The 20,408-nt window shown below is 40.1% G+C and overlaps 1 protein-coding gene across 1 annotated transcript; it reads right to left on the bottom strand.

The window, feature by feature from the left end:
• Window positions 1-626: 626 nt before the first annotated feature.
• Window positions 627-13,341, bottom strand: DNAJA2 (DnaJ heat shock protein family (Hsp40) member A2). Its single transcript, XM_070388478.1, has 9 exons — window positions 13,158-13,341; window positions 11,663-11,722; window positions 11,147-11,370; window positions 8,738-8,818; window positions 8,360-8,493; window positions 6,614-6,810; window positions 2,053-2,197; window positions 1,790-1,917; window positions 627-1,254 (listed from the first exon to the last, which is right to left on the bottom strand). Exons 1-9 carry the CDS (start codon window positions 13,233-13,235, stop codon window positions 1,063-1,065), a joined length of 1,239 nt encoding a protein of 412 aa, XP_070244579.1. The 5' UTR covers window positions 13,236-13,341; the 3' UTR covers window positions 627-1,062.
• Window positions 13,342-20,408: the final 7,067 nt, after the last annotated feature.

Raw genomic sequence — 20,408 nt, 5'->3', positions numbered from 1 at the left:
TGGTTCTAATACTGATTTGCTGTTACCTTATTTTTTCAACAGAGTTGGGTGCGGAAATACAGAGGCCAGGTTAACTTGGCCCCAGTACTCAGGATCATGAGTTACATAACTTAGATGTCCTTGACTCTACAAAGCATTAATTGAAGCCAATAAAGCCCGTTTCTACCAATATATCAAACTTTCTCTTGTCTTTTGAAACTATAAAATGGGCATGAGCCTGAGGCATAAGCTTCAGGCCAATGGGTTTTTAAATACTGTTTAAGAACCAAAACTAGGATACATTCTCCAGTTTAAGGATAGATTTTACAGTTCAAATTATGTCCTTAAGGAAAGATTTTACAGTTCAAAATATGTTCTTCTTTCTAAAAATGTTGAGACAAAGAGTAATTTACACCAACTGCTTTTTATTATTCAGTTCCAGAAACCTTTCACAAGATGGTAAAAAAAAAAAAAAAAAAAAAAAACAGGTGGGGGCGGGGGAGAAAGAAAGAAAGAAAAAGAAACACCCCGACCCCACCCAAAACTTTACAAACACAGCTCAGCTAATGATATTTTTTCCATTGTTCCCAGTCAGCTCCAAACCCATTGTGTGCAAAGCCCATTTTCCCATGCATCTAAATGATAGACACAGGCTATGAGATTCTTTATTCTATTTGTAGCAGCTTATGCAGGTGCAGCCAAACACAAAGCTTCAGGACAAACTGTACACAAACTTTACAATGTGGGAATTGAATTTAAAATATGAAACATAAAATCTACACAAAACTGATAAAAATCAAGCACAAATATCAGGACTGAAACTTATAACCCATGTGTGAAAGGGAGTCTTGTTTCCTTTCAAGTGCTTTATTCTGCTATAGAACAGTCGAAATGAAGATGTAAAGCTTTGTGGTTAGTTTAAATTATACACTCTGTAGATACTATATCAATTTTAAAAGTTACACATAGACCAACAGATGTCCATCAGTTCATCTGGGTTGACCAGACCCTCCAGCTGGATTGCGGAAAACAAACCAGGCCAATGTGGAGAGAAAACCCCCCTGTGCAAGTTGTCTGCAGAGTTTACTGATGGGCGCATTGCACTCCTGGTCCATGATGGCTACTGCTTTCTTCATCAGAGCTATCATTATAGGCTTCACGCCTCTGGCCGCCTCCTGAGCCCCGTGTGCTATCAAATTCTTGAAGCTCTACCTCCTCAGTGTCTCCAATAATATTAGGAACTTCTGGTCTAGATGGCAGAAGATCTTCTAATTCCTTCATGAAAATGAACAAAAATAAGATTAGCTTGAAGATTATTATCTACTATCAATTTCCCTTTTGATACAATCCAAGGTGTATGTTTGACAGTTAAAACCTTTGCACTTTAAGCCAGAGATCACAAATGGATGACCCACAGACCAAATCGAGACATCTTTTGTGCAGCCCATCTACTGATTAGAAAACAATCAACAGATTTAATCGCTAACATTTAAACACTGGAAAACTTCACATTAGACATGTCTTCCTGCATGAACGACCAGGAGATGCTAAGCTGGGGTAAGAGATCTGCTCTCCAGAGTCCCAATCCTCCTACCCCCATCTCACACCGTCTGCTTATGCCTTCACTATTCCCGACTTGGCCCCATAAACTTTCACATCAGCTATTTCCATTTTAAAAAACAATGAGGCCAGACCATCAATCACTCAAATTAATAAACTACGTGATCTAATCTTAGCACCCAAAACAAATGGTAAGTGACAAAGAAACAACTATCATTAACCTTTAAGTCATCTGTTGCCTAATACTTACAGAAAGTTTATCTGGGTTGATCCAGTTGTTTTCAGGAAACTGCACATCAAACTTTATGTAAAGATCACCTTTTTCAAAGGGATTACGATATTGTGGCATTCCTTCACCTCGAACTACACGAACACATCCTATTATTTGAGTAAATAAAGGGGAAGATATTAAGAATTTTACCCAAGAAAGTGCTCAATAATAAATGTTTTTTGAGAGTCACCCACTGTAGAAGATTACAGAGAATCTTAGATCAGACAAAAATCAAGATTTACCTGGTTCAATTACTTTGCCAGGGGGGTATTTCACCACAATCTGACGTCCATCAAGGTGCTTAAATGTGAACTGAAACCCACAAAGAGCTTCAACAAGTCCTATCTTATATGTCATGTGCAAATCATTCCCATCTCTCTGGAACACCTACAAATGAAGCAAACAAGAAATAGCGGGACTATGGAGGCATGCTCTGTTGTGCTGTGTTACTTGAATCAATTCAAAACCTTAATTCTACCATTTACTGCAAAGGTCAAATTGCCACCATCCCTAAGTTCTCTAAATGTATCAATATATATAAGGAAATCTAGCTATTCAGAAGTAATATGCTAGAAACTTCGATCACGAAAGAATTGGAATTGGGAATACAATGGCTCATAAGGCACAGCTGAAGCTTAAAAAACAGAACCAAGTATATTTTACAATTATGGCCCATTTCTGAACCATGAGGGAAAGGTGTACAAGGCCCAGTGGGATTCTGTAGAACAGGTTCACCTGGAATTTCCTCCAGACATGATTCTAAGAGGGGAAGGGGAAGGCCCAAGCTCAACTAAAACAGCTCAACCAGTAAAAGGGCTCAAATCCCACACTTCGTTTAAGTACGAACAAGTTTTACCTAACCTAAGATACAAAACTTGCTTAGGTGAATGCAAACCAAATGCTAATGGAAGTTGGCTTATTAATGCACTATAAGCCTATGGACTATGTAATGCAAAGATTATTCAACAAGCATTTAAAAAAATGTTTCTGAGCATTCAACATGCAGGAAAAAATACATCCAATTTCACACATACCCAACTTACAACTTCTGCTTCTTAGAATTTTCAAATATCTATACTAACTTTTGAAATTTAACTTGAAATAAACTTAACTGCAGTGAACAGTCACCTAGATTTTTTTCAATAGCCTCTCTTCCAAAGAGTAAGGCTGGCTGGTTAATTCAGAGGAAAGGAAATCTGAAAGATAGACTCTTTTCCTAAACTATCCTCCTAAACTTACCTACGAGTAAAGTTAATCTCAAACCATTATCTTGACAATTGGTCCTGGACCAGAAGCCTCAGCAGCACCAGGAAACTGGTTAGGAATGAACATTCTTGGGCACCATCCAATACCCACTGCATCAGAAACTATGAAGGTGAGGCCCAGCAATCTGTCATTTTAATAAGCCCTCCAGGGGATTAGAACGTATACTAAAGCTTAAGAACCACTGAATTTATATTACCTACAATGAGTTTACTGACGTCTTTCTTACAATCGGAGGAAAAGTTGATTTAAGTAAGGTTTCTTTAATGCAGGACTTTTTCATGCTTTTGCAAATTTGTAAAATCAAAGTGTTTCTGAACATCTCATTGTATTATTGTTCCAGGAACCATCCTTAACCAAGTATCATTTTGTTAAAGCAATATTAGAAGGAGCAAGAAGACATACTATGTTCTTGGATAGAGGAACTCAAACTAATTAAAAAAAAAATGGTATTAGGGTTGATTCTTGTGAGGTAGGGGGCCAGCAGCAAGGGTGGTTAGATTAGACAATTAGATGCTAAAATTCAAACAGAAAATAAACAGGCACATGGCCAGGAAATTTTTGAAAAACAAGACTAATGAGATTACCAAGGACCAGACAATAAAACACTTAAAAGCTGAAATAATTTCTGAAAAATAGAGGAGAGACTAGTATCACCCAATGTTACCCACCACTGTGGTTCTTTGCTGTACAACTTCATTATGACAGCAAAATTACCAAAAACAAACACATACCTATACTGAAAAATGATACACATGCATACACATTACTCTCAAAATTGCACTACTTTTTATCAGAAGATTTACATTCTGTTTCAAGCTACAGAAGCCACCCTGATCTCATGGCCTCACAATTCCTACAAGTGTTGACAATTTTTAAACAAAAAGCCCCAAGCAAAATACAAGCTTGTTCATGAACTAGTTCAAACTAGTCAATTTTTCTTAAGAGGGTTTAGAATATTCTCAGTGGTATAAATTAAACAAGACGCTTAAATCTCATTTTGGGTTCAAATTTACGTTACCAGTCAATAAAACCCAGAAGGAAAAATCTTTGACCTCTTACTAGATGAACTTCCATTCTAGCCTTTATCATCGTCTATTTTCTACTTTAGACAACCAGTAGCATCTGCTATCACCCCACTCCAGTACTCCTGCCTGGAAAATCCCATGGACGGAGGAGCCTGGTGGGCTGCAGTCATGGGGTCGCAAAGAGTCAGACACGACTGAGCGACTTCACTTTCACTTTTCACTTTCATGCACTGGAGAAGGAAATGGCAACCCACTCCAGTGTTCTTGCCTGGAGAATCCCAGGGACGGGGGAGCCTGGTGGGCTGCCATCTATGGGGTCGCACGGAGTCGGACACGACTGAAGTGACTTAGCAGCAGCAGCAGCAGCATCTGCTATTTGTTAGAAATTCCATGCAATTCCACTGTAGCCAATAATTTTAGAGGCTGATTTAGTTCCAAATGCCTCCTCACAGTTCCCAGAAAGAAGAGCAGGTTATTCTTTATCTCATTTGATTCTACACTATCTTTCTGACGGATGAGTTTTGTTTTTAAGTATGCAAAGCCAAGTCCAGGGAAATCAAAACTAGTAGTACATGGGAGCCAGAACTTAAGTCTCTTGTCTCTAAGAACAGTGATTTCTATTTTGTAAAACCCAATATACTTACAGAATATTTCAACCCATAAGATGGAATTCTAGAAATTATTCCTTGAAAAAAAAAAAAAAAAGCAATCTAGGGACCCTTGTCATTGGTAGGTTTGGCAATACTCACAAAAGGACAAGATATATTGCAATTCATAGATTTTCACTTTCACATATTTGCTGAGGCAATAAATTTGACTACCATTCCTTGAGAAAGGCTAGTGTAGTAGTAAGCCAGTCTAGTGAAGGAATGAATCTAATCAAATTCCCAGAATCTGCATCTCAATATGGCTTTATTCTCTACTGGATTCTGAGGAATTTTAAAAATTTATTTGTAGAAATCACCATCATATGGGAGAAAATTTTATTGTGAACTAAAAAAGGTGGCTGACTTGTGATCTAGACTTCCAAAGGAACTCAAAATAGCAATGCAATCAAATACAAAGCCAGGATTCTGTCAAATGCTTCTATATTCAAGAACTAAGTGAAGTAAAGTGAAGTCGCTCAGTCGTGTCTGACTCTTTGTGACCCCATGGACTGTAGCCCACCAGGCTCCTCCGTCCATGGGATTTTCCAGGCAAGAGTGCTGGAGTGGACTGCCATTTCCTTCTCCAGGGGATCTTCCCGACCCAGAAATCGAACCCGGGTCTCCCACATTGCAGGCAGACGCTTTACCGTCTGAGCCACCAAGGAAGCCATTCAAGAACTAGGTGGGCACCAAAGCTCCATGCATGTTCTTCATGAATGAAAAGGTCTATAATATACTCCACGGCACATGTAAAACATACAGATGCAATGGTGTAATCAAAATAACATACTCCAGACCACACTGTTAGCTCAGTTCATTTTCCCAAGTACATTAACACAGCAGTCCCCAAACGTTTGGGCACCAGTTTTGTGAGTTCTTCCTGGACTGTGGGGTGGAGGTGGTGTAATAATGTTCAGGCAGTAATGCAAGCATGGGGAATGATAGGGAGCAGCATATACAGCCCCACTCAAGGTCCAGGGGTTGAAGACCCTTCGTTAACAGATACAATACTGAGTCAGTCAGAAATTTAAAAACAGGAAGTTCCCTGGTAGTCATGTGGTTAGGACTCAGTACTTCCACTGCAGCGGGCACAGGTTCAACTCCTGGTCAAGGAACTAAGCTCCCACAAGCCACAGGACGCCCCTGCCCTCCCCTACCCCCAAAAAGAGAACGAGAAATTTAAAATGCAATGTTTTTAAAACTGAAGAACTTTTTTTTCAAGAAAAGCTCACATGGATACCCAGTTATGTAGAACAAATCAACAAAGCAGTACTGAGGACTGACACCGTCACCAACTCACCGACCGTCGAAGGAGCTCACAGTGAAAACTAAGCTGCCTACGTTATCTGGTCCAACGCCTTATCTTCATAAACAAGGAAACGGGGGAACAGACACAGCAGGATTACTTAAGGTTACAGTGCCAGTCAACGGCAGAGCTGGGACTAAGGTCAGCTCCTCCTTCTGACAGCACCTGTCTTGCTGGTCTACTAAGCAAGTCAGTTCTTATGAACTCAGCCAAACCACTTAACAACTTCATCTATATTCAATGCTACTTCAGGGAACTCAAACTGATCTAACCTGTATCTTGGGCTTCCTTCATAGCTTAGTAGGTAAAGAATCTGCCCGCAATGCAGGTGATCCGGGTTGGATTCCTGGGTTGGGAAGATCCCCTGAGAAGAAAATGGCAATCCACTCCAGTATTCTTGCCTGGAGAATCCCATGGACACAAAGGCCTGGGGGGCTATAGTCCACACGGTCGCAAGAGTCGGACACGATTTAGCAACAAAACCATCACCAACCTGTATCTTGCATACAAGACCCATTTCTGATCCTCTGAGGCAAAAATAAAACAAAAAGGAAATTACCTCATGCTCTTTTTCTTGTAGCAAAAGAACAATGTCTCCTGGTTCCACTCCTGGGGCCTGGTCTGCTTCCCCAGTAAACGTAATTCTCTGTCCATGTTTCATGCCTTTGTCTACGTGGACTTCAAGAATCTTGACTTCTTTAATCACTTTCTTCCCTTCACATTTTTTACAGCGGTCCTTTTCATTAATTACCTCTCCTGGAAAAAGAGGTCATTCAAACTTCCAGCAAGAGTACTATATTGCACTCTTAAGTAAGACAGGTCCTGATAACACCTTTATTCACTAAATAAATTTCCTGTACTTCTTTAAACTGCTACCTGAACTTTTCATGAACGTTCTTAGGAACAGAACTCACATCTTACTGCAGATTACCTAAAGGACCCAGCTACTCTATTCCAGAGTATAAAGTATCTTAAATAACATTATCTTACCTCCTGACACTACTTCCTAAAGTTAAAACAAAGCCTGAGGATCAAGCAAATAAAATGGGTGGTCAGACACTAGAACTTCTACAAATGCTTCATTTTTTGTCTTAGTTTCATTTAAATTTAACAATGGAGCGACAACCCAAATAAAAATTTAAACATCCTTTATGACTCCAACAGTTTTTTCTTCCATGTATTCTGAAATATTTGATCAGTGGTATAAGAAAATAAAACTGAAGTCATACAATAGTATATCATGAAAAAAATACCATCAATTTCTAATGTCTGATTATTGGCACACTTTAATGCTTAGGTGACATATAAATGACTTTAGGAACACTGCTTCTGCAAGGTATGTTCTGCAAAGCACCAGTTCCTTAAAATGGTAATGGCACATGGGAAAAGATTTCAGTCAACTCCAATTTCTTGAGTGGGAAATGTCAGCAACTTTAATAAGGTAAAATGCACTAAGACTCTTCAGAAGGGAAATATAATATGTGGCTTCTCAAAATTATCTTGTCACTTTCAGAAGCAATTTGGAAAAGGGTGTTCTAGAACTGTCCAATATAGCAGCCATTAGCCACCTGAGGTTATTTAAGTTTAAAATAATTAAAAGCTCAGTTCCTCAACCACATCCAGGTGGCTAGTGGCGACTACAGTAGCCATCACACACACAGAACCTTTCCAGCACAGAAAAATCCTTTTGGACAGCACCGCTCTAGAACAGGGCTGGCAAACTAAGGCTCACAGGCCAAACTGGGCACGCCTGTTTGTGTAAATACTGTTTATCCAGAAGACAGTCATGCCCACTTATTTACATATTGTCTGTGGCTATAAAAGGGCTAAAAGGGTAGAAGAGTAGCAGTTTCAAAAACCATTAACCTACAAAAACCTAAAATATTTACTTCTGTAAAATAAGCTTCAATTATAACGATCTATCCTCAAAAGCTAACTAAAGTTTACAGTAAAATTCTCTACTTATCAGAATGAGAACTAAACAATTTGCTGTCTCCCTTTTACCTTTTAATACATAAAGCATAAGTAAACAACAACAACAAAATCCAAAAGGACAAAAAATTTTGCCCATCTTTTTGGAAAAAGACTAACATTCCACTCAACACAATATAAATTTACTGTTTATCGGTGTTCACTGGGCCTATGCAAAAGGAAATAATATCTTTGCATTTTTAAAAATAACTCTCTACTTTTTACAATACGATGAATATAAAAACACGTTGAAAAAGAAAAACTGTAAGCCTCTCCAATTTCTGCACCCCCAATCCATTCCAACAGAAGGGCAGAGAAGCACTGGCATGCGTACCTTCTCCATTACAGTCAGAACACACAGACTGCATCTGCTGCACCATCCCTGGAGCCAGCTGTCTGATCATGATGCGGACACCTCGACCCCGACAAGCACTACACTTCTGAACAGCTCCAGACTTCCCACCTTGGCTAAAGCAAGCAAAAGTATAAATTAGACTTTTTCCCCCCTAGGTCATGAAAAATGGGAATTGTGCTTTTCACCTTCATCTTCAACCCCCAAAGACTGGAATTTTAACCAACTTTCAGAGGTATCAGAAACTGTTCTGGGTTGGGTAGTCAGTTTGAAATCATGAATAATTTTTATTTGATATAGACTCAACAAGTTACTCAAACAACAGATGAAATGTATTTCATAACCAGGAAACACACTCACCCACTGCATGCACTACAGAGTACATTCTTGCTAAGCTGTAGTTTGGTTGTCTTGCCATTATACAGGTCTTCTAAAGATACTCTGTGGAGAAAAGAATTAGATCCAAATTTTGCCAAGTTGTCTTAAATACAAGAAAGCATTAGCTGATACAGCTAATTTCACTATAACCTTTTAAACAAAGAATTCAAGAACACCTTACATTAAGTCAACTGAGTGAGATTTTATTTTGTAGCTCAAATTGTTTATGGCTATAAATACTTAAAGCCAGAATGTAAAGGATCAAGCCAATAATTGATTGTGCTGTATTTTCTGATAAAGCTGATAACTACACAAATTCAAAACATTACACCTTCTTCTAGCTTTAGACAAAACCTTCACCTAATCCAACCCTTTGAATGAAGCAAAATTATTATCCTCATTTTAGAGGACAAAACTGAGGCACAGAGAGGTTAAATAACTTGGCCCAAGATCACACAGGGAGTCTAGCTCCGGAGTCCATGCTCTACTTGTAAGCCTCTGTCTCCTTCAAGGACAATTCAGAAAGGCTACAAAGTTATATTACAATTTCTGGGAGACGCTCAGATTGGCTATCTCTTTAAAAAAAAAAAAAAAAAAATTGGCTTTATTATACTGTAATAGAGAATGGGTTTCCAAATAGAAAGCCTACAAGCTTTCAATGTCTGAAAAACCCAGAGAATTACAAGCAAAATTTGAGCAACTTTTACAAAAATTTCAAAGGGGTCCATGACCCCCAAATGGTCCAGATAAAAAGCCTATTAAAAATCCCAACTGATAAACCCCAACTTGCTTTTATTCACACAACATATTTGAACTGCAGGACCATTCATTTTCAAATAAACCTCAAAAAAAAAAAAAATCTATTTACATCAAAGTCTCAAAAATATTCATTTACAACTTGAAAACAGCTTGCATTTAACTTGGTTTTACCCTTCTCATAGTGTGTTTTTTTTTTCTCAAAGTGTTTTTTTTTTTTTTTCATAGTGTTTTAAAATCTTCTTTAGTAGTAAAGTGAAAGTGAAGTCGCTCAATTTACTTTAAAACAAAGGAACAAAAATATTTTTTAAAAAATTAAATAAAGGAACAAAAAAGTTAAAACTACTTGGCAAAGCACCTACATTATTCTGCAGCATTGGAAGCTAAAATTTTTGTACATTATAAATAGTGTAAGAATAAAGCACTTAAGGTCAAAACATTACCAACACTTCTAAACTACGGCATATCTAGACCTTAGACCAAAGTACTTGGTTCCATCAGCCTTTTATCTTCCTCCTCCTAAGAACCTTTAACCATTTACATGATAGGTAGGTCTTCTTTGCCTTACATATTAAATCGCAATTAGTATGCAACATCATATCTCTTATGTAGATAAGAGGTCAGCAAGAAAAATCGTTATTTCAATAAACATGGCGAAGAAAGAAAAATGCGGGTAATGGTCTAGGGAAGCTGGCACTCTCCACCAGTGGGGCTAAACTGACACATCCTCTAAAGACAATATAGTTGTATTATCTATCAGCCTCAAAACACTGACACCTCAGGAATCCCTACCAACGAGAGACAAAGCTGTATATAAAGATACAGCAGCACTATTCATTATAGGGAAAAAACTGGTAACATCCTATAGAAAAGGGAATGAATAAATAAATCACGGAATGCAATATTATAAAGACATCCAAAATGAAACACTGTAATGAAAATTTTAACAAATCATGCTTTACAGTCCCCTTATCTACTCAAATGTATAAACTAGATAATACGAAACATTTTAAATACACACTTGAACTTCAGTGTCATGCATTTGCTAGTAAAACCATTGTTGGTTCATGAAAAATTAACAGATAAAAGATTTCACAGAATGTGCAAAGTAAAATAGCTATTTTCGTCTTGGGTTCACAGTCTAAGATTAAGGTAAGATACCATTCATATGCTGGCAGATTAATGTCAGGCCTGAAGCCAGCAAGCTCCATGAAAATCAGTTTAGGAGAGCTCACACTGTGGATCAAGTAATACGTGACTGTAACATGTCAACCAACCAGTCGGATGGTCACTCACTTTCTAAGTTTTTAAATTAAAACTAACTCAGAAGGTTTAAATACTTCAGAGAAAAGAATCTTAATTGAAATTTTAAAAACAAGAAGCCTCAAAAGCATATACCAAAACCACCTTCCCATTCTGTAAAAACACTAACCATCCTTTAAGATCTGTCACCAAATACCAACACCCAGGTTATTAAATTCAACTTAGTCATCCTATGAGGACAGTATGGCAAATGGAAGACTTTTTTTCTGATTAAAGACAGAATATTTTTTGATACTTTTCCTCTCCTGTACTGAATACTTCTACTTGGAAAGAAAGTGCTTAGTATTTTTAAAGAAAAAAAGAGATATTCACTTGAGTGGATGCATCATGTCTTCTCCTCTTCTTCTGCCATTTCGACTTCTGCTCTGATTACCCATAAAGCTAAATAATCCTCCACCAAAGATGTGAGAGAAAATATCATCCATGCCACCACCTCCACCGCTACCTTCCCGAAGACCTTGTTCTCCATATCTGTCATATAGTTCGCGCTTCTCAGGATTTGATAGTACTTCATATGCAAAGCTTATTTCTTTGAACTATGAACAAAAAGGGAAAAAGGAAAACAGTTGGATTTTCAAATAAAGGACTAGGGAAAGGCTACAGGAATCTAGAATTCATTTAATTCTAAAAAAAGTTACCGGTGGTCCTATTTACCAACTGCCACTACCCAGAATGTTAGTATCCCTATTATGAAGTCCAAAATATTAACATAAAAACGTGCTCTACGGGCATAAGTGGACTTTCCTTACAACATTCCCTTTTTGTCCAAAAAGGGCAATTTAAGTTTAAAACAAAAATCTCAGGGGGAAAAAGTCTCGAATAACTTACTTTGTCACCAGCATTTGGATTCTTATCAGGATGGTATTCTTTGGCTAACTTTCTGTATGCCTTCAATAAAAGATTTAAAAAAAAAGGTTACATATAAAGACCAGTTTAAAGACCTGCTGAGTACTAACTTTCACATCCAAATTTCTGAGAAGCAATACTTCCATCGGCACTGTTGGACATTCCCATCTTAATACCATTTACTCACTAATAACAAAGTAAACAGTAGTTACATTAGAAAACACATTATACTAAAGACAGACGCAAACAATAAAACAAAACCACAGAGAAAAACAAAACACTGAAACATCCCATATTTTAACTGTTGTCAAACGTCTTTGATGGCCAGTAACCACACCAAGAAGACTCCAATAAACTCTAAAAAATTAAGCTAAGGTAAGAATCCAGGCTCATGATGGCTCCTCTAATTGTAGTATCAGGAAAAATCCAAGACAATCTCCTATGTCATGTTTATTTTCATACGGTGAATTGACTGTGGTCTCAATTGGCGTGACTTCAGTCTTCGCGAAGCTGCATACATTTGGGTGACTGAGCTATAAACCACTTAAGCGTTCATTCACAGATAGATGAATTATGTAATAGAGAACAGCATTTCCGGTAAGGTAACAGGAAGTCCTTTTACTCTGAACTGCACCCGTCCCACTGCCTAAGAAGCATTCTCATTTTTCTAAGCTTACAAATCCGGATACTCTAAGCCCCGTGAAGATGCTATGGGACTTAAACGTCTCAAATGCTTTGAAATCCTGCGAGGAAAGAGTCGCAGCACTGCAAAGAGCGATAATGAGGCCTTCTATTTATTTTTAGTCAGTGTACACTCAGGTGTTTGGCTGGGACCCATGGCTTCTTCCTGAAGCTGGTAGAGAACATCTGGGTTACCTGCCTACAGAACAATGCACCCAAACACAGACCCACGCCACCTCCGGATCGACAGGCGAGGGAGGAAGCCGGAGAAGCTCCCCAGCCGCGGCTCCCAGGAAACATCCCTAAGCTTCCCCAAGCAGCCAGCGGGGGCGGCCTCGACCCCTCCACCAGGCCCCAAATCAGTCCCAATGCGGCTCGGGCGCCGACGTCCGCGGCGTGGTCAGCTCCTCTCCTGGGGCTAGGATGCGCTGGGCGCCTTGGTCCAACCTGTTTTTCCAGGGTGGTGACCTCCGCATGAGCAAGGCCAGGCAGGCAGCTGCCTCCCGGGAGCGCCCGGCCTCCGGCGCTCGCCGGGGGAGGGAGGAAGGAAGCGTTTTCGTAGTGTTTGCGCAGAGGTGGGTTTTATTTGCTGCATCTGCGGGCGGGCGGGCGGGGACGGCGGCCCAAGGTCAGCCGAGGCCGGAGTGCGCGGCACGACGCGGGCCGGTCTCGCCGCCGGCCCCCAGCCTGGGCCGGCCGCTGCCGGCTCGCGGGCTGCCCGCAGCGCGGCCTGGCCGTCCCAGTCGCGCAGGCCCGCGCCCCTGACACCTTGCCCAGCCGGCCCGCGCCCCAATACCTTCTTCAGCTCGTTCTCGCTGGCTCCAGGCGGGACGCCCAGGATGTCGTACAGTTTCGTGTCGGCCACGTTCGCCATGGCGGCCGGCCGGGCAACGCTCAGGAAAGAAGGCGGAGAAGGAGGAGGAGCGGAACCGGGCCCTAAGCAGCGGCAGAGGTGGCGGCAGCGCAGGCGGAGACAGTGAGGAAGCGGAGGTGGGGCTAAACTTTGACCTGACGCACGGCGCTCCGTGACGTCGCTGCGCAGAGCCCGCCGCGAGCGCAGGGGACCGTTGGGGTCGTGGGTGGTGAGGAAGCATGCTGGGTACTCTTCTAGATTGAAGCTATGGGCCGCCAGATGAGGTCCAGAGTAGAAACCCGGAGAACTAACTCTTCATGGGGCTCTCAGGGACATTAGCTCTCTCCAGAGGCATTTATTGGGGGTACTGAAAGGATGAAGAAGCCGATGCGGCCCACGCCCGCCCCTTCGGTCCACTTCCAGTCCCGCCGTAGAGAAAGTCTGTTCCGGGCTCGCGGAGGTCGTCCTCAGAGTTAAAAGATGCCGCGCGCGGACCCTGTGGGTCTGGTTCCCTCCGGGCTTAAGATAAAAAACATCTTGTAGGACTTGAATGGTGTTTTCTATTAGGGCATTTTCAAGCATTCACCAAAAGTAGTGTATTAAACTGTTCAACGGTTAGCTGCATTTTGCCGATTTTGTTTAATGTATTCCCCCATACCCCCTACTTACAGTGTCTTAAGGGAAATCATTCGTTTATAAATACTCTGTGTGTGTGTATACATATAATTTTTTAAGGCAGGGTCACATCCCCACATGTAATGAAATGAATTCATTTAATTCCTAATCTGCATTTGAGCCTAGTGGCTCAGTCATGTCGGACTCTGCGACCCTAGGGACTGGAGCCTGCCAGGCTCCTCTGTCTATGAGATTCTCCAGGCAAGAATACTGGAATGGGCAGCCATTCCCTTTTCCTTGGGATCTTCCCTACCCAGGGATGGAACCTGGGTTTACTGCATTGCAGGCAAATTTTTAAGGGACTGTTTAGACTTTCACCATTGTCCCATGTCCTTTCACAGTTGGTTCGTAGCATCTAGATGCACAAGTTCCACCCCTTGCATCTGGATCAAGTGCCTAAGTCTCTTACTTGGTGTATAATAACTTTAAAATTAGTCAGTCAGAGATCTAGATGGTAGCAGCAGCCTGGTTGGGCGCATAGTCATCTGATGATTGTTGCCCATGATTTAGGTTCAGAAAATGTTTGCTATGCACCTAGCCATGGACTTACCTTGTGGCTCAGCTGGGAAAGAATCCGCCCGCAATGCAGGAGACCGGAGTTCGATCCCTGAGTTGGGAAGATCTCCTGAAGAAGAAGGAAAGGCTACCCACTCCAGTATTCTGGCCTGGAGAATTCCATGGACTCTATAGTCCATGGGGTCACAAAGAGTCCCACACGACTGAGCGACTTTCACTGTTTACCACGTGCTAAGATGTATGGTCTCCTGGTGGAGGGGAGTGTTACAGAAGAATAAGTCATAATGCCTAGCTTTTAAACTCACTAATGATTTATGAAGATAGAAAAAAACATCTTCCGATCCTTTGGAACCTGATCTAGTATAGTAATAAAGACTCCAGCATAGGCATCTCATTTAGGATAACCATTTCTCCCTGGCATTCCTCCAGACCTAGTTTGGAGGGCTTTGAGTGCCAAGCCAAGGAGTTGAAATTTATCCTGAAATCCCTGGGGAGTAATTGAAGTCATGATTCTCTTTTCACCTAACTCTTCTGTTTTTCTCAAATCCTGACCAAAATGCTGCTCTTTGAGTGAAGTCCTTCTTGACTCCATAACCAGTTGAACATTGCTTTCTTATTTGAATCCCCACTACCCGTGGCTTGTGGGACTTGAATGGTATTTTGCTGTGAGTCTGAGCTCCATTAGTAGGTTCCTTAGGGGAAATTCACTCTTCTGTTTTTGAATGCAGATGGTCTAGTTTTGAATGCAGTAAAGGCCCCGATAATTTCAATTCCTCCACTTCCTTTTCACATTTTGAGTGGTTCATAAGAGGCAATATAAAGTTGTGGAGGAGTTAAAACACGTAGGCTGGTAGCCTGGCTCTGCCATTTATTAACAACATGACCTTGAGCAAGTTACTTAACTTTTCTGAGGCTGTTGCCTCACATGTAAAATGGGGTTTAATAGTTTTTATATCATTGACTTATTCTGATGATTAAAAGAGTTGATATACAGTACTGAAAACATGAGCTAAAACCAAGTAAGTATTAGCAACTTTTTTTGCCCATTTTGCCTATAAACTGTCACCACATCTCTATTCATTGTCTTTATCTAAATTCTTGGCTTTCCAAGTGGGATTTCCCAACTTCATTTCCCAACTTCATTGCCTATGTGGAATAGTCCTCAGTCCTTCTTGGTGATCTCGGCTATCCAGTTCTCCCTGCTTGCTGATTACCAGATTCTCTCCTTCCTCCATCCATTCCTGTTCCACATGAGATTATGAACTAAAAACTTTGTCTGAATTGCAACTTTTGTATAGTTCATTATTTTATTTTCATCTTATTTTCTTTCTGTCCATAAAGAGTCAAACTTCTATTTGTTTCAGTTTTACTTAATTTTTTTTTTTGCAAAGGTTTTCCCTTGGTTAGATTTTAGCTTCTGTTTTCTAGTGAAGAATAGCTGGGTAAGTCCCACCACCACCACCACTCCCACCCAGGTCAGATTTACTTTACTACCTGACTTAAATCAGTTGTCACAGCTCATATTTTTATTTTCATTTACTTACAATAATTCCTCCATTTCTGAGCATTAATTGTAGTCAGCATTGTTATTTGCTAATGTTATAGGTCAACAAGTTATTTCAGAAGAGTTCTGTGTGCTTCAGCTGACACATGCTCTCCTCCCTGTCATCACATACTGAGTCAAACCTGGGTCAGGGTGAGCACTGTAACATTTTCAGCCACTGACTTTGTATTTTTAAGATAGCTCATTTATTTTAGCTCCATATTTAGCTAATGCCGTGAAGGGAACAAGATCTTTATCTCATTTCATGTTTCAGGCATCATAAAATGCTGAGTCACAGTGCATCTGAGGGCTGCTCTCACTAGGCAAGTGATTTAAAGTTTGAAGTTGGAGTGATTTCAGATTTCTGCCAGGTTTATATTGTTGTTCAATTTCTTTTTCTTTTTTAAATTTACTGTGCTTGTGTAATGTGGGATTGGGAGTGGGGTGGAGGTGGAGAAGGACTAGGGAGAGACTGTAGGAACCAGAAAGGCCCTTCATATTGTTCACAACTAAGTGAATACAGTACCATGAGATCCATGCTTTTAAATAGTCTTAAATATACTGAAGCGACTTAGCAGCAGCAGCAGCAGCAACAGCAGTAAATATATGGTTCAGGCAGTTCAGACAGTAGTTTTGCTTTCTGCCTTTTACCTAACTAGTGTGTGTGTGTGTGTGTGTGTGTGTGTGCATGTGTGTGTGCACTTGAATGTTTATTCTGCTATTGTGTGGAATGTTCTGTAAATCTAACTAGTTTTGAATGTACAGAGCAGATGATGCCAGTTGAAATATTTGTCAGGGTATACAGAAGACATACCCTTGTCATGAGGATGTTAGTACAATTAGAATTGATGATTGTTGGTACTATGAGAAAAAAAATTGTGGAGTTTGGATGGCTGGATAATCTGCGTTCCTTGCAGTTCCTGAACTAGATTGTTTAGTAATAGTGCAGCGTGGTTATATAGGGTATATATGTATATGTGTGTGTATATATTGTACATACACAATACGGTGTTTCTATGAACTGCCTTACAGTCTCATTTTTGTGCATGTTGTTAGTTGCTTCCATAGGATACATTTCTAGAATACTGTTAATATTTTCATTTTGTCAATTTGCATGTGAGGAGCACATGCTTTTGTTCTGGCATATAATCTTAAAATATTCTGAAGTTGTGGGTTTGCTTAATAAAATTTCCATACCTTAAGTGTTAGAACAATTGTTAATAAACAATTGACAATATAGATTAGGAAAATCATCCAAAATCTATACTGACATTTAAGTATCAAATATATCTATATCTAAATATATATGTGTGTATGTACACATATACACACACATATATACATTTATATACATACACATATACATATGGTGTACATCATTGTATAGCTCCACAGCTAACCTGTTAAACCCTGTCACGTCAAACCTTTCTTGTCAATTAGCACATTTAACTTTTCAGTTTGCTTATATCATTGCAATGGTATAGTAAGCAGACAAACTGGAAAGTTAAAGCATTTGTTTAGGGACAAATAATGGGGAAAATATGTCTATATATTTATCCACTCATTCAACAAATATGTATTATGGACCCATTTTGTGTTGGGCGTTTTTTAGGGTAAGGGATACAATCATAAACAAAACAAAATCCTTTCCTTTACAGAACGTACATTCTAGCGGTGAAGACAGGAGGTAAACTAACAAGTAAATACATGGTATAACAGGTGAAAAAGAAGAAAGATAAGGAAGTATTGGGGTTGGACAGTATTTTTATTTACAATATTTGGGGAAGACTTCATTGATAAGGTGACATTTGAACTTTAAAGGAAGTGATGGAGTTAGCCACAGGAATATTTGAGAAAGCTTTCCAGGCAGTGGGCAAGCAAAGGCCCTAAGGCAGAACATGCCTGCTGTAAAGCATGTTCTTTATAGAGGATGGAGGCCAGGATGGCTGGGTGACAGCAAGTGAAGGAGATAGTACAAGGAGCTAAAGTCAGAGATGTTGTCAAAGACCCAGTTAGGTCTATTGTAAAGACTTTGGCTTTTACTCTGAGTGTGATGGGAAGCCTTTAACAAGATTGACCAGAAGAGAAACAGAAACTAAGTGACATTTTAAATGGGGTGTGGGACCTCCCTGGCGGTCCAGTGGCTAAGCCTGTGAGCTTTCAATGCAGGGGGCCTGGCTTCCGGTCAAGAAACTAGATCCCACATGCTGAAAGAAAGACCGAAGGTCCTGCATGCTGCAACTAAGACCCAGTGCAGCCAAATAAATAAATATTAAACAAATAAATGCATCCAGTAACTGTGTTGAGAATCTATTGTAATAAAACCCAAGGGAGGAATGACTTGGGCCCAGGTTGAAGAGGTGGAAGTTGCTGAGGAAAGGTCAGATTCTGGATATATTTTGAATTTGGAACCGATAGAGTTAAATCTGGGGTGTAATGGTAAAAATAAGCATTCATGTTAAATTAGAGATGCTTATCATACATTCAAGGAGCAATGTTGAGTAAGCAGTGGGTTTATAAGAATGGAGTTGGAAGGGCTGCAGTTTAGGCTGAAGTTTAGATGTAAATTGAGGACTCCCTCAACACATTGATGGTATATAACTTAAGACTTGCTAATCTCACCTATGATAGTTTACTCAGTAACTACACATTAGAACCCCTGGAGGAACTTTTTAAAGATTCCAATGTCCTCCCAGAGGTCCTGACTGAACTGATCAGAAATAGAGGAAGGCATTACATTTTTTAAAATAGTCTATTTTTGAATACTTAGATTGTTATAGTTTTTTTTTACATAGTAAATGTTTTTTTACATTACAATGTGTTTTTTTTTAACATTGTAAACAATGCTTCTATGAACTGCCTTATAGTCTAATTTTTGTGCGTATTCTTAGTTGCTTTCATAGGATACATTTCTAGAATATTGTTAATATTTTCATTTTGTCAATTTACTCCTGAAGAACACATGCTTTTGTTCTGGCATAAAATCTTAAAATATTCTGGGCTTCCCGTGTGGCTCAGCTGGTAAAGAATCTGCCAGCAATGCGGGAGAGCAGGGTTCGATCCCTGGGTTGGGAAGATCCCCTGGAGAAGGGAAAGGCTACCCACTCCAGTATTCTGACCTGGAGAATTCCATGGGCTGTATAGTCCATGGGGTTGCAAAGAGTCAGACATGACTGAGCAACTTTCACTTTCACTTCACTGCTGAGATGGGAAAAGGACGTGGAATGATTGGCTAATACTCAGCAGGAGGGCAGAAAAATTGGCAAAGGGCTTGGCAATAGCCTTGAAAATATTCTAAAAGTGTGGGTTTTTTAAAAATAAAATTTCCATACCTTAGTTCATTCAGTTCAGTTCAGTCACTTAGTCGTGTCCGACTCTTTGTGACCCCATGAATCGCAGCACGCCAGGCCTCCCTGTCCATCACCAACTCCTGGAATTCACTCAGACTCACGTCCATCAAGTCAGTGATGCCATCCAGCCACCTCATCCTCTGTCATCCCCTTCTCCTCCTGCCCCCAATCCCTCCCATTATCAGAGTCTTTTCCAATGAGTCAACTCTTCGCATGAGGTGGCCAAAATACTGGACTTTCAGCTTTAGCATCATCCCTTCTAAAGAAATCCCAGGGCTGATCTCCTTCAGAATGGACTGGTTGGATCTCCTTGCAGTCCAAGGGACTCTCAAGAATCTTCTCCAACACCACAGTTCAAAAGCATCAATTTGTTATTAAACAATTGATAATATAAATTAGGAAAATCATCCAAAATCTATAGTGACATTGAAGTGTCAAATCTTTTTCCTAGACATAGTACTTAAAGGTCTTAACATTGTTTAATCAGAATAAATTGTTGCTAAGAATTTCTTCTAATTAAACAATGTAAATGAACAGAATCCAGAAAGTTCATTCAATTCTGACTTAGTCATTAAGGTAATCACAATCTGGAAGTCAGCTTAATTTTCTTATCAGATACCTTTTTTCTCAGTACATTTCATCAGGTTAAAACAAATCACAGTATCAAAGACACACAGTATAAAATGTTGGTACACAAGGATCAGGGCTTCCCTGTTAGGTATGGAATTAGGAAGCTCAATTGCAGGAATTCAGACAGTATGGACTAGGATGCCAACGGTAAAAATGGAGAGGCGTGAATGAATTTGGTATCAGTTCAGTTCAGTCGCTCAGTTGTGTCCGACTCTTTGCGACCCCATGGACTGCAGCATGCCAGGCCTCCTTGTCCATCACCAACTCCCAGAGTTTACTCAAATTCATTTCCATTGAGTCAGTGATGCCATCCAACCATCTCATCCTCTGTCGTCCCCTTCTCCCGCCTTCAATCTTTCCCAGATAATATGGATGAATCTCATTGCTATTTCCAGGTATTTCTCCCTCCCACATTCCTGAAAACATAAAGCCTTTAGTTTTTAGTCACCAGATAACATCATTTACTACCTGATTGTCAGT

The sequence above is a fragment of the Bos mutus genome, chromosome 18, assembly GCF_027580195.1.
Source record: "Bos mutus isolate GX-2022 chromosome 18, NWIPB_WYAK_1.1, whole genome shotgun sequence".
Taxonomy (NCBI): Eukaryota; Metazoa; Chordata; class Mammalia; order Artiodactyla; family Bovidae; genus Bos; species Bos mutus.
Note: the sequence above shows the minus strand (reverse complement) of the source record. Positions and strands in the feature narration are given on the sequence as shown.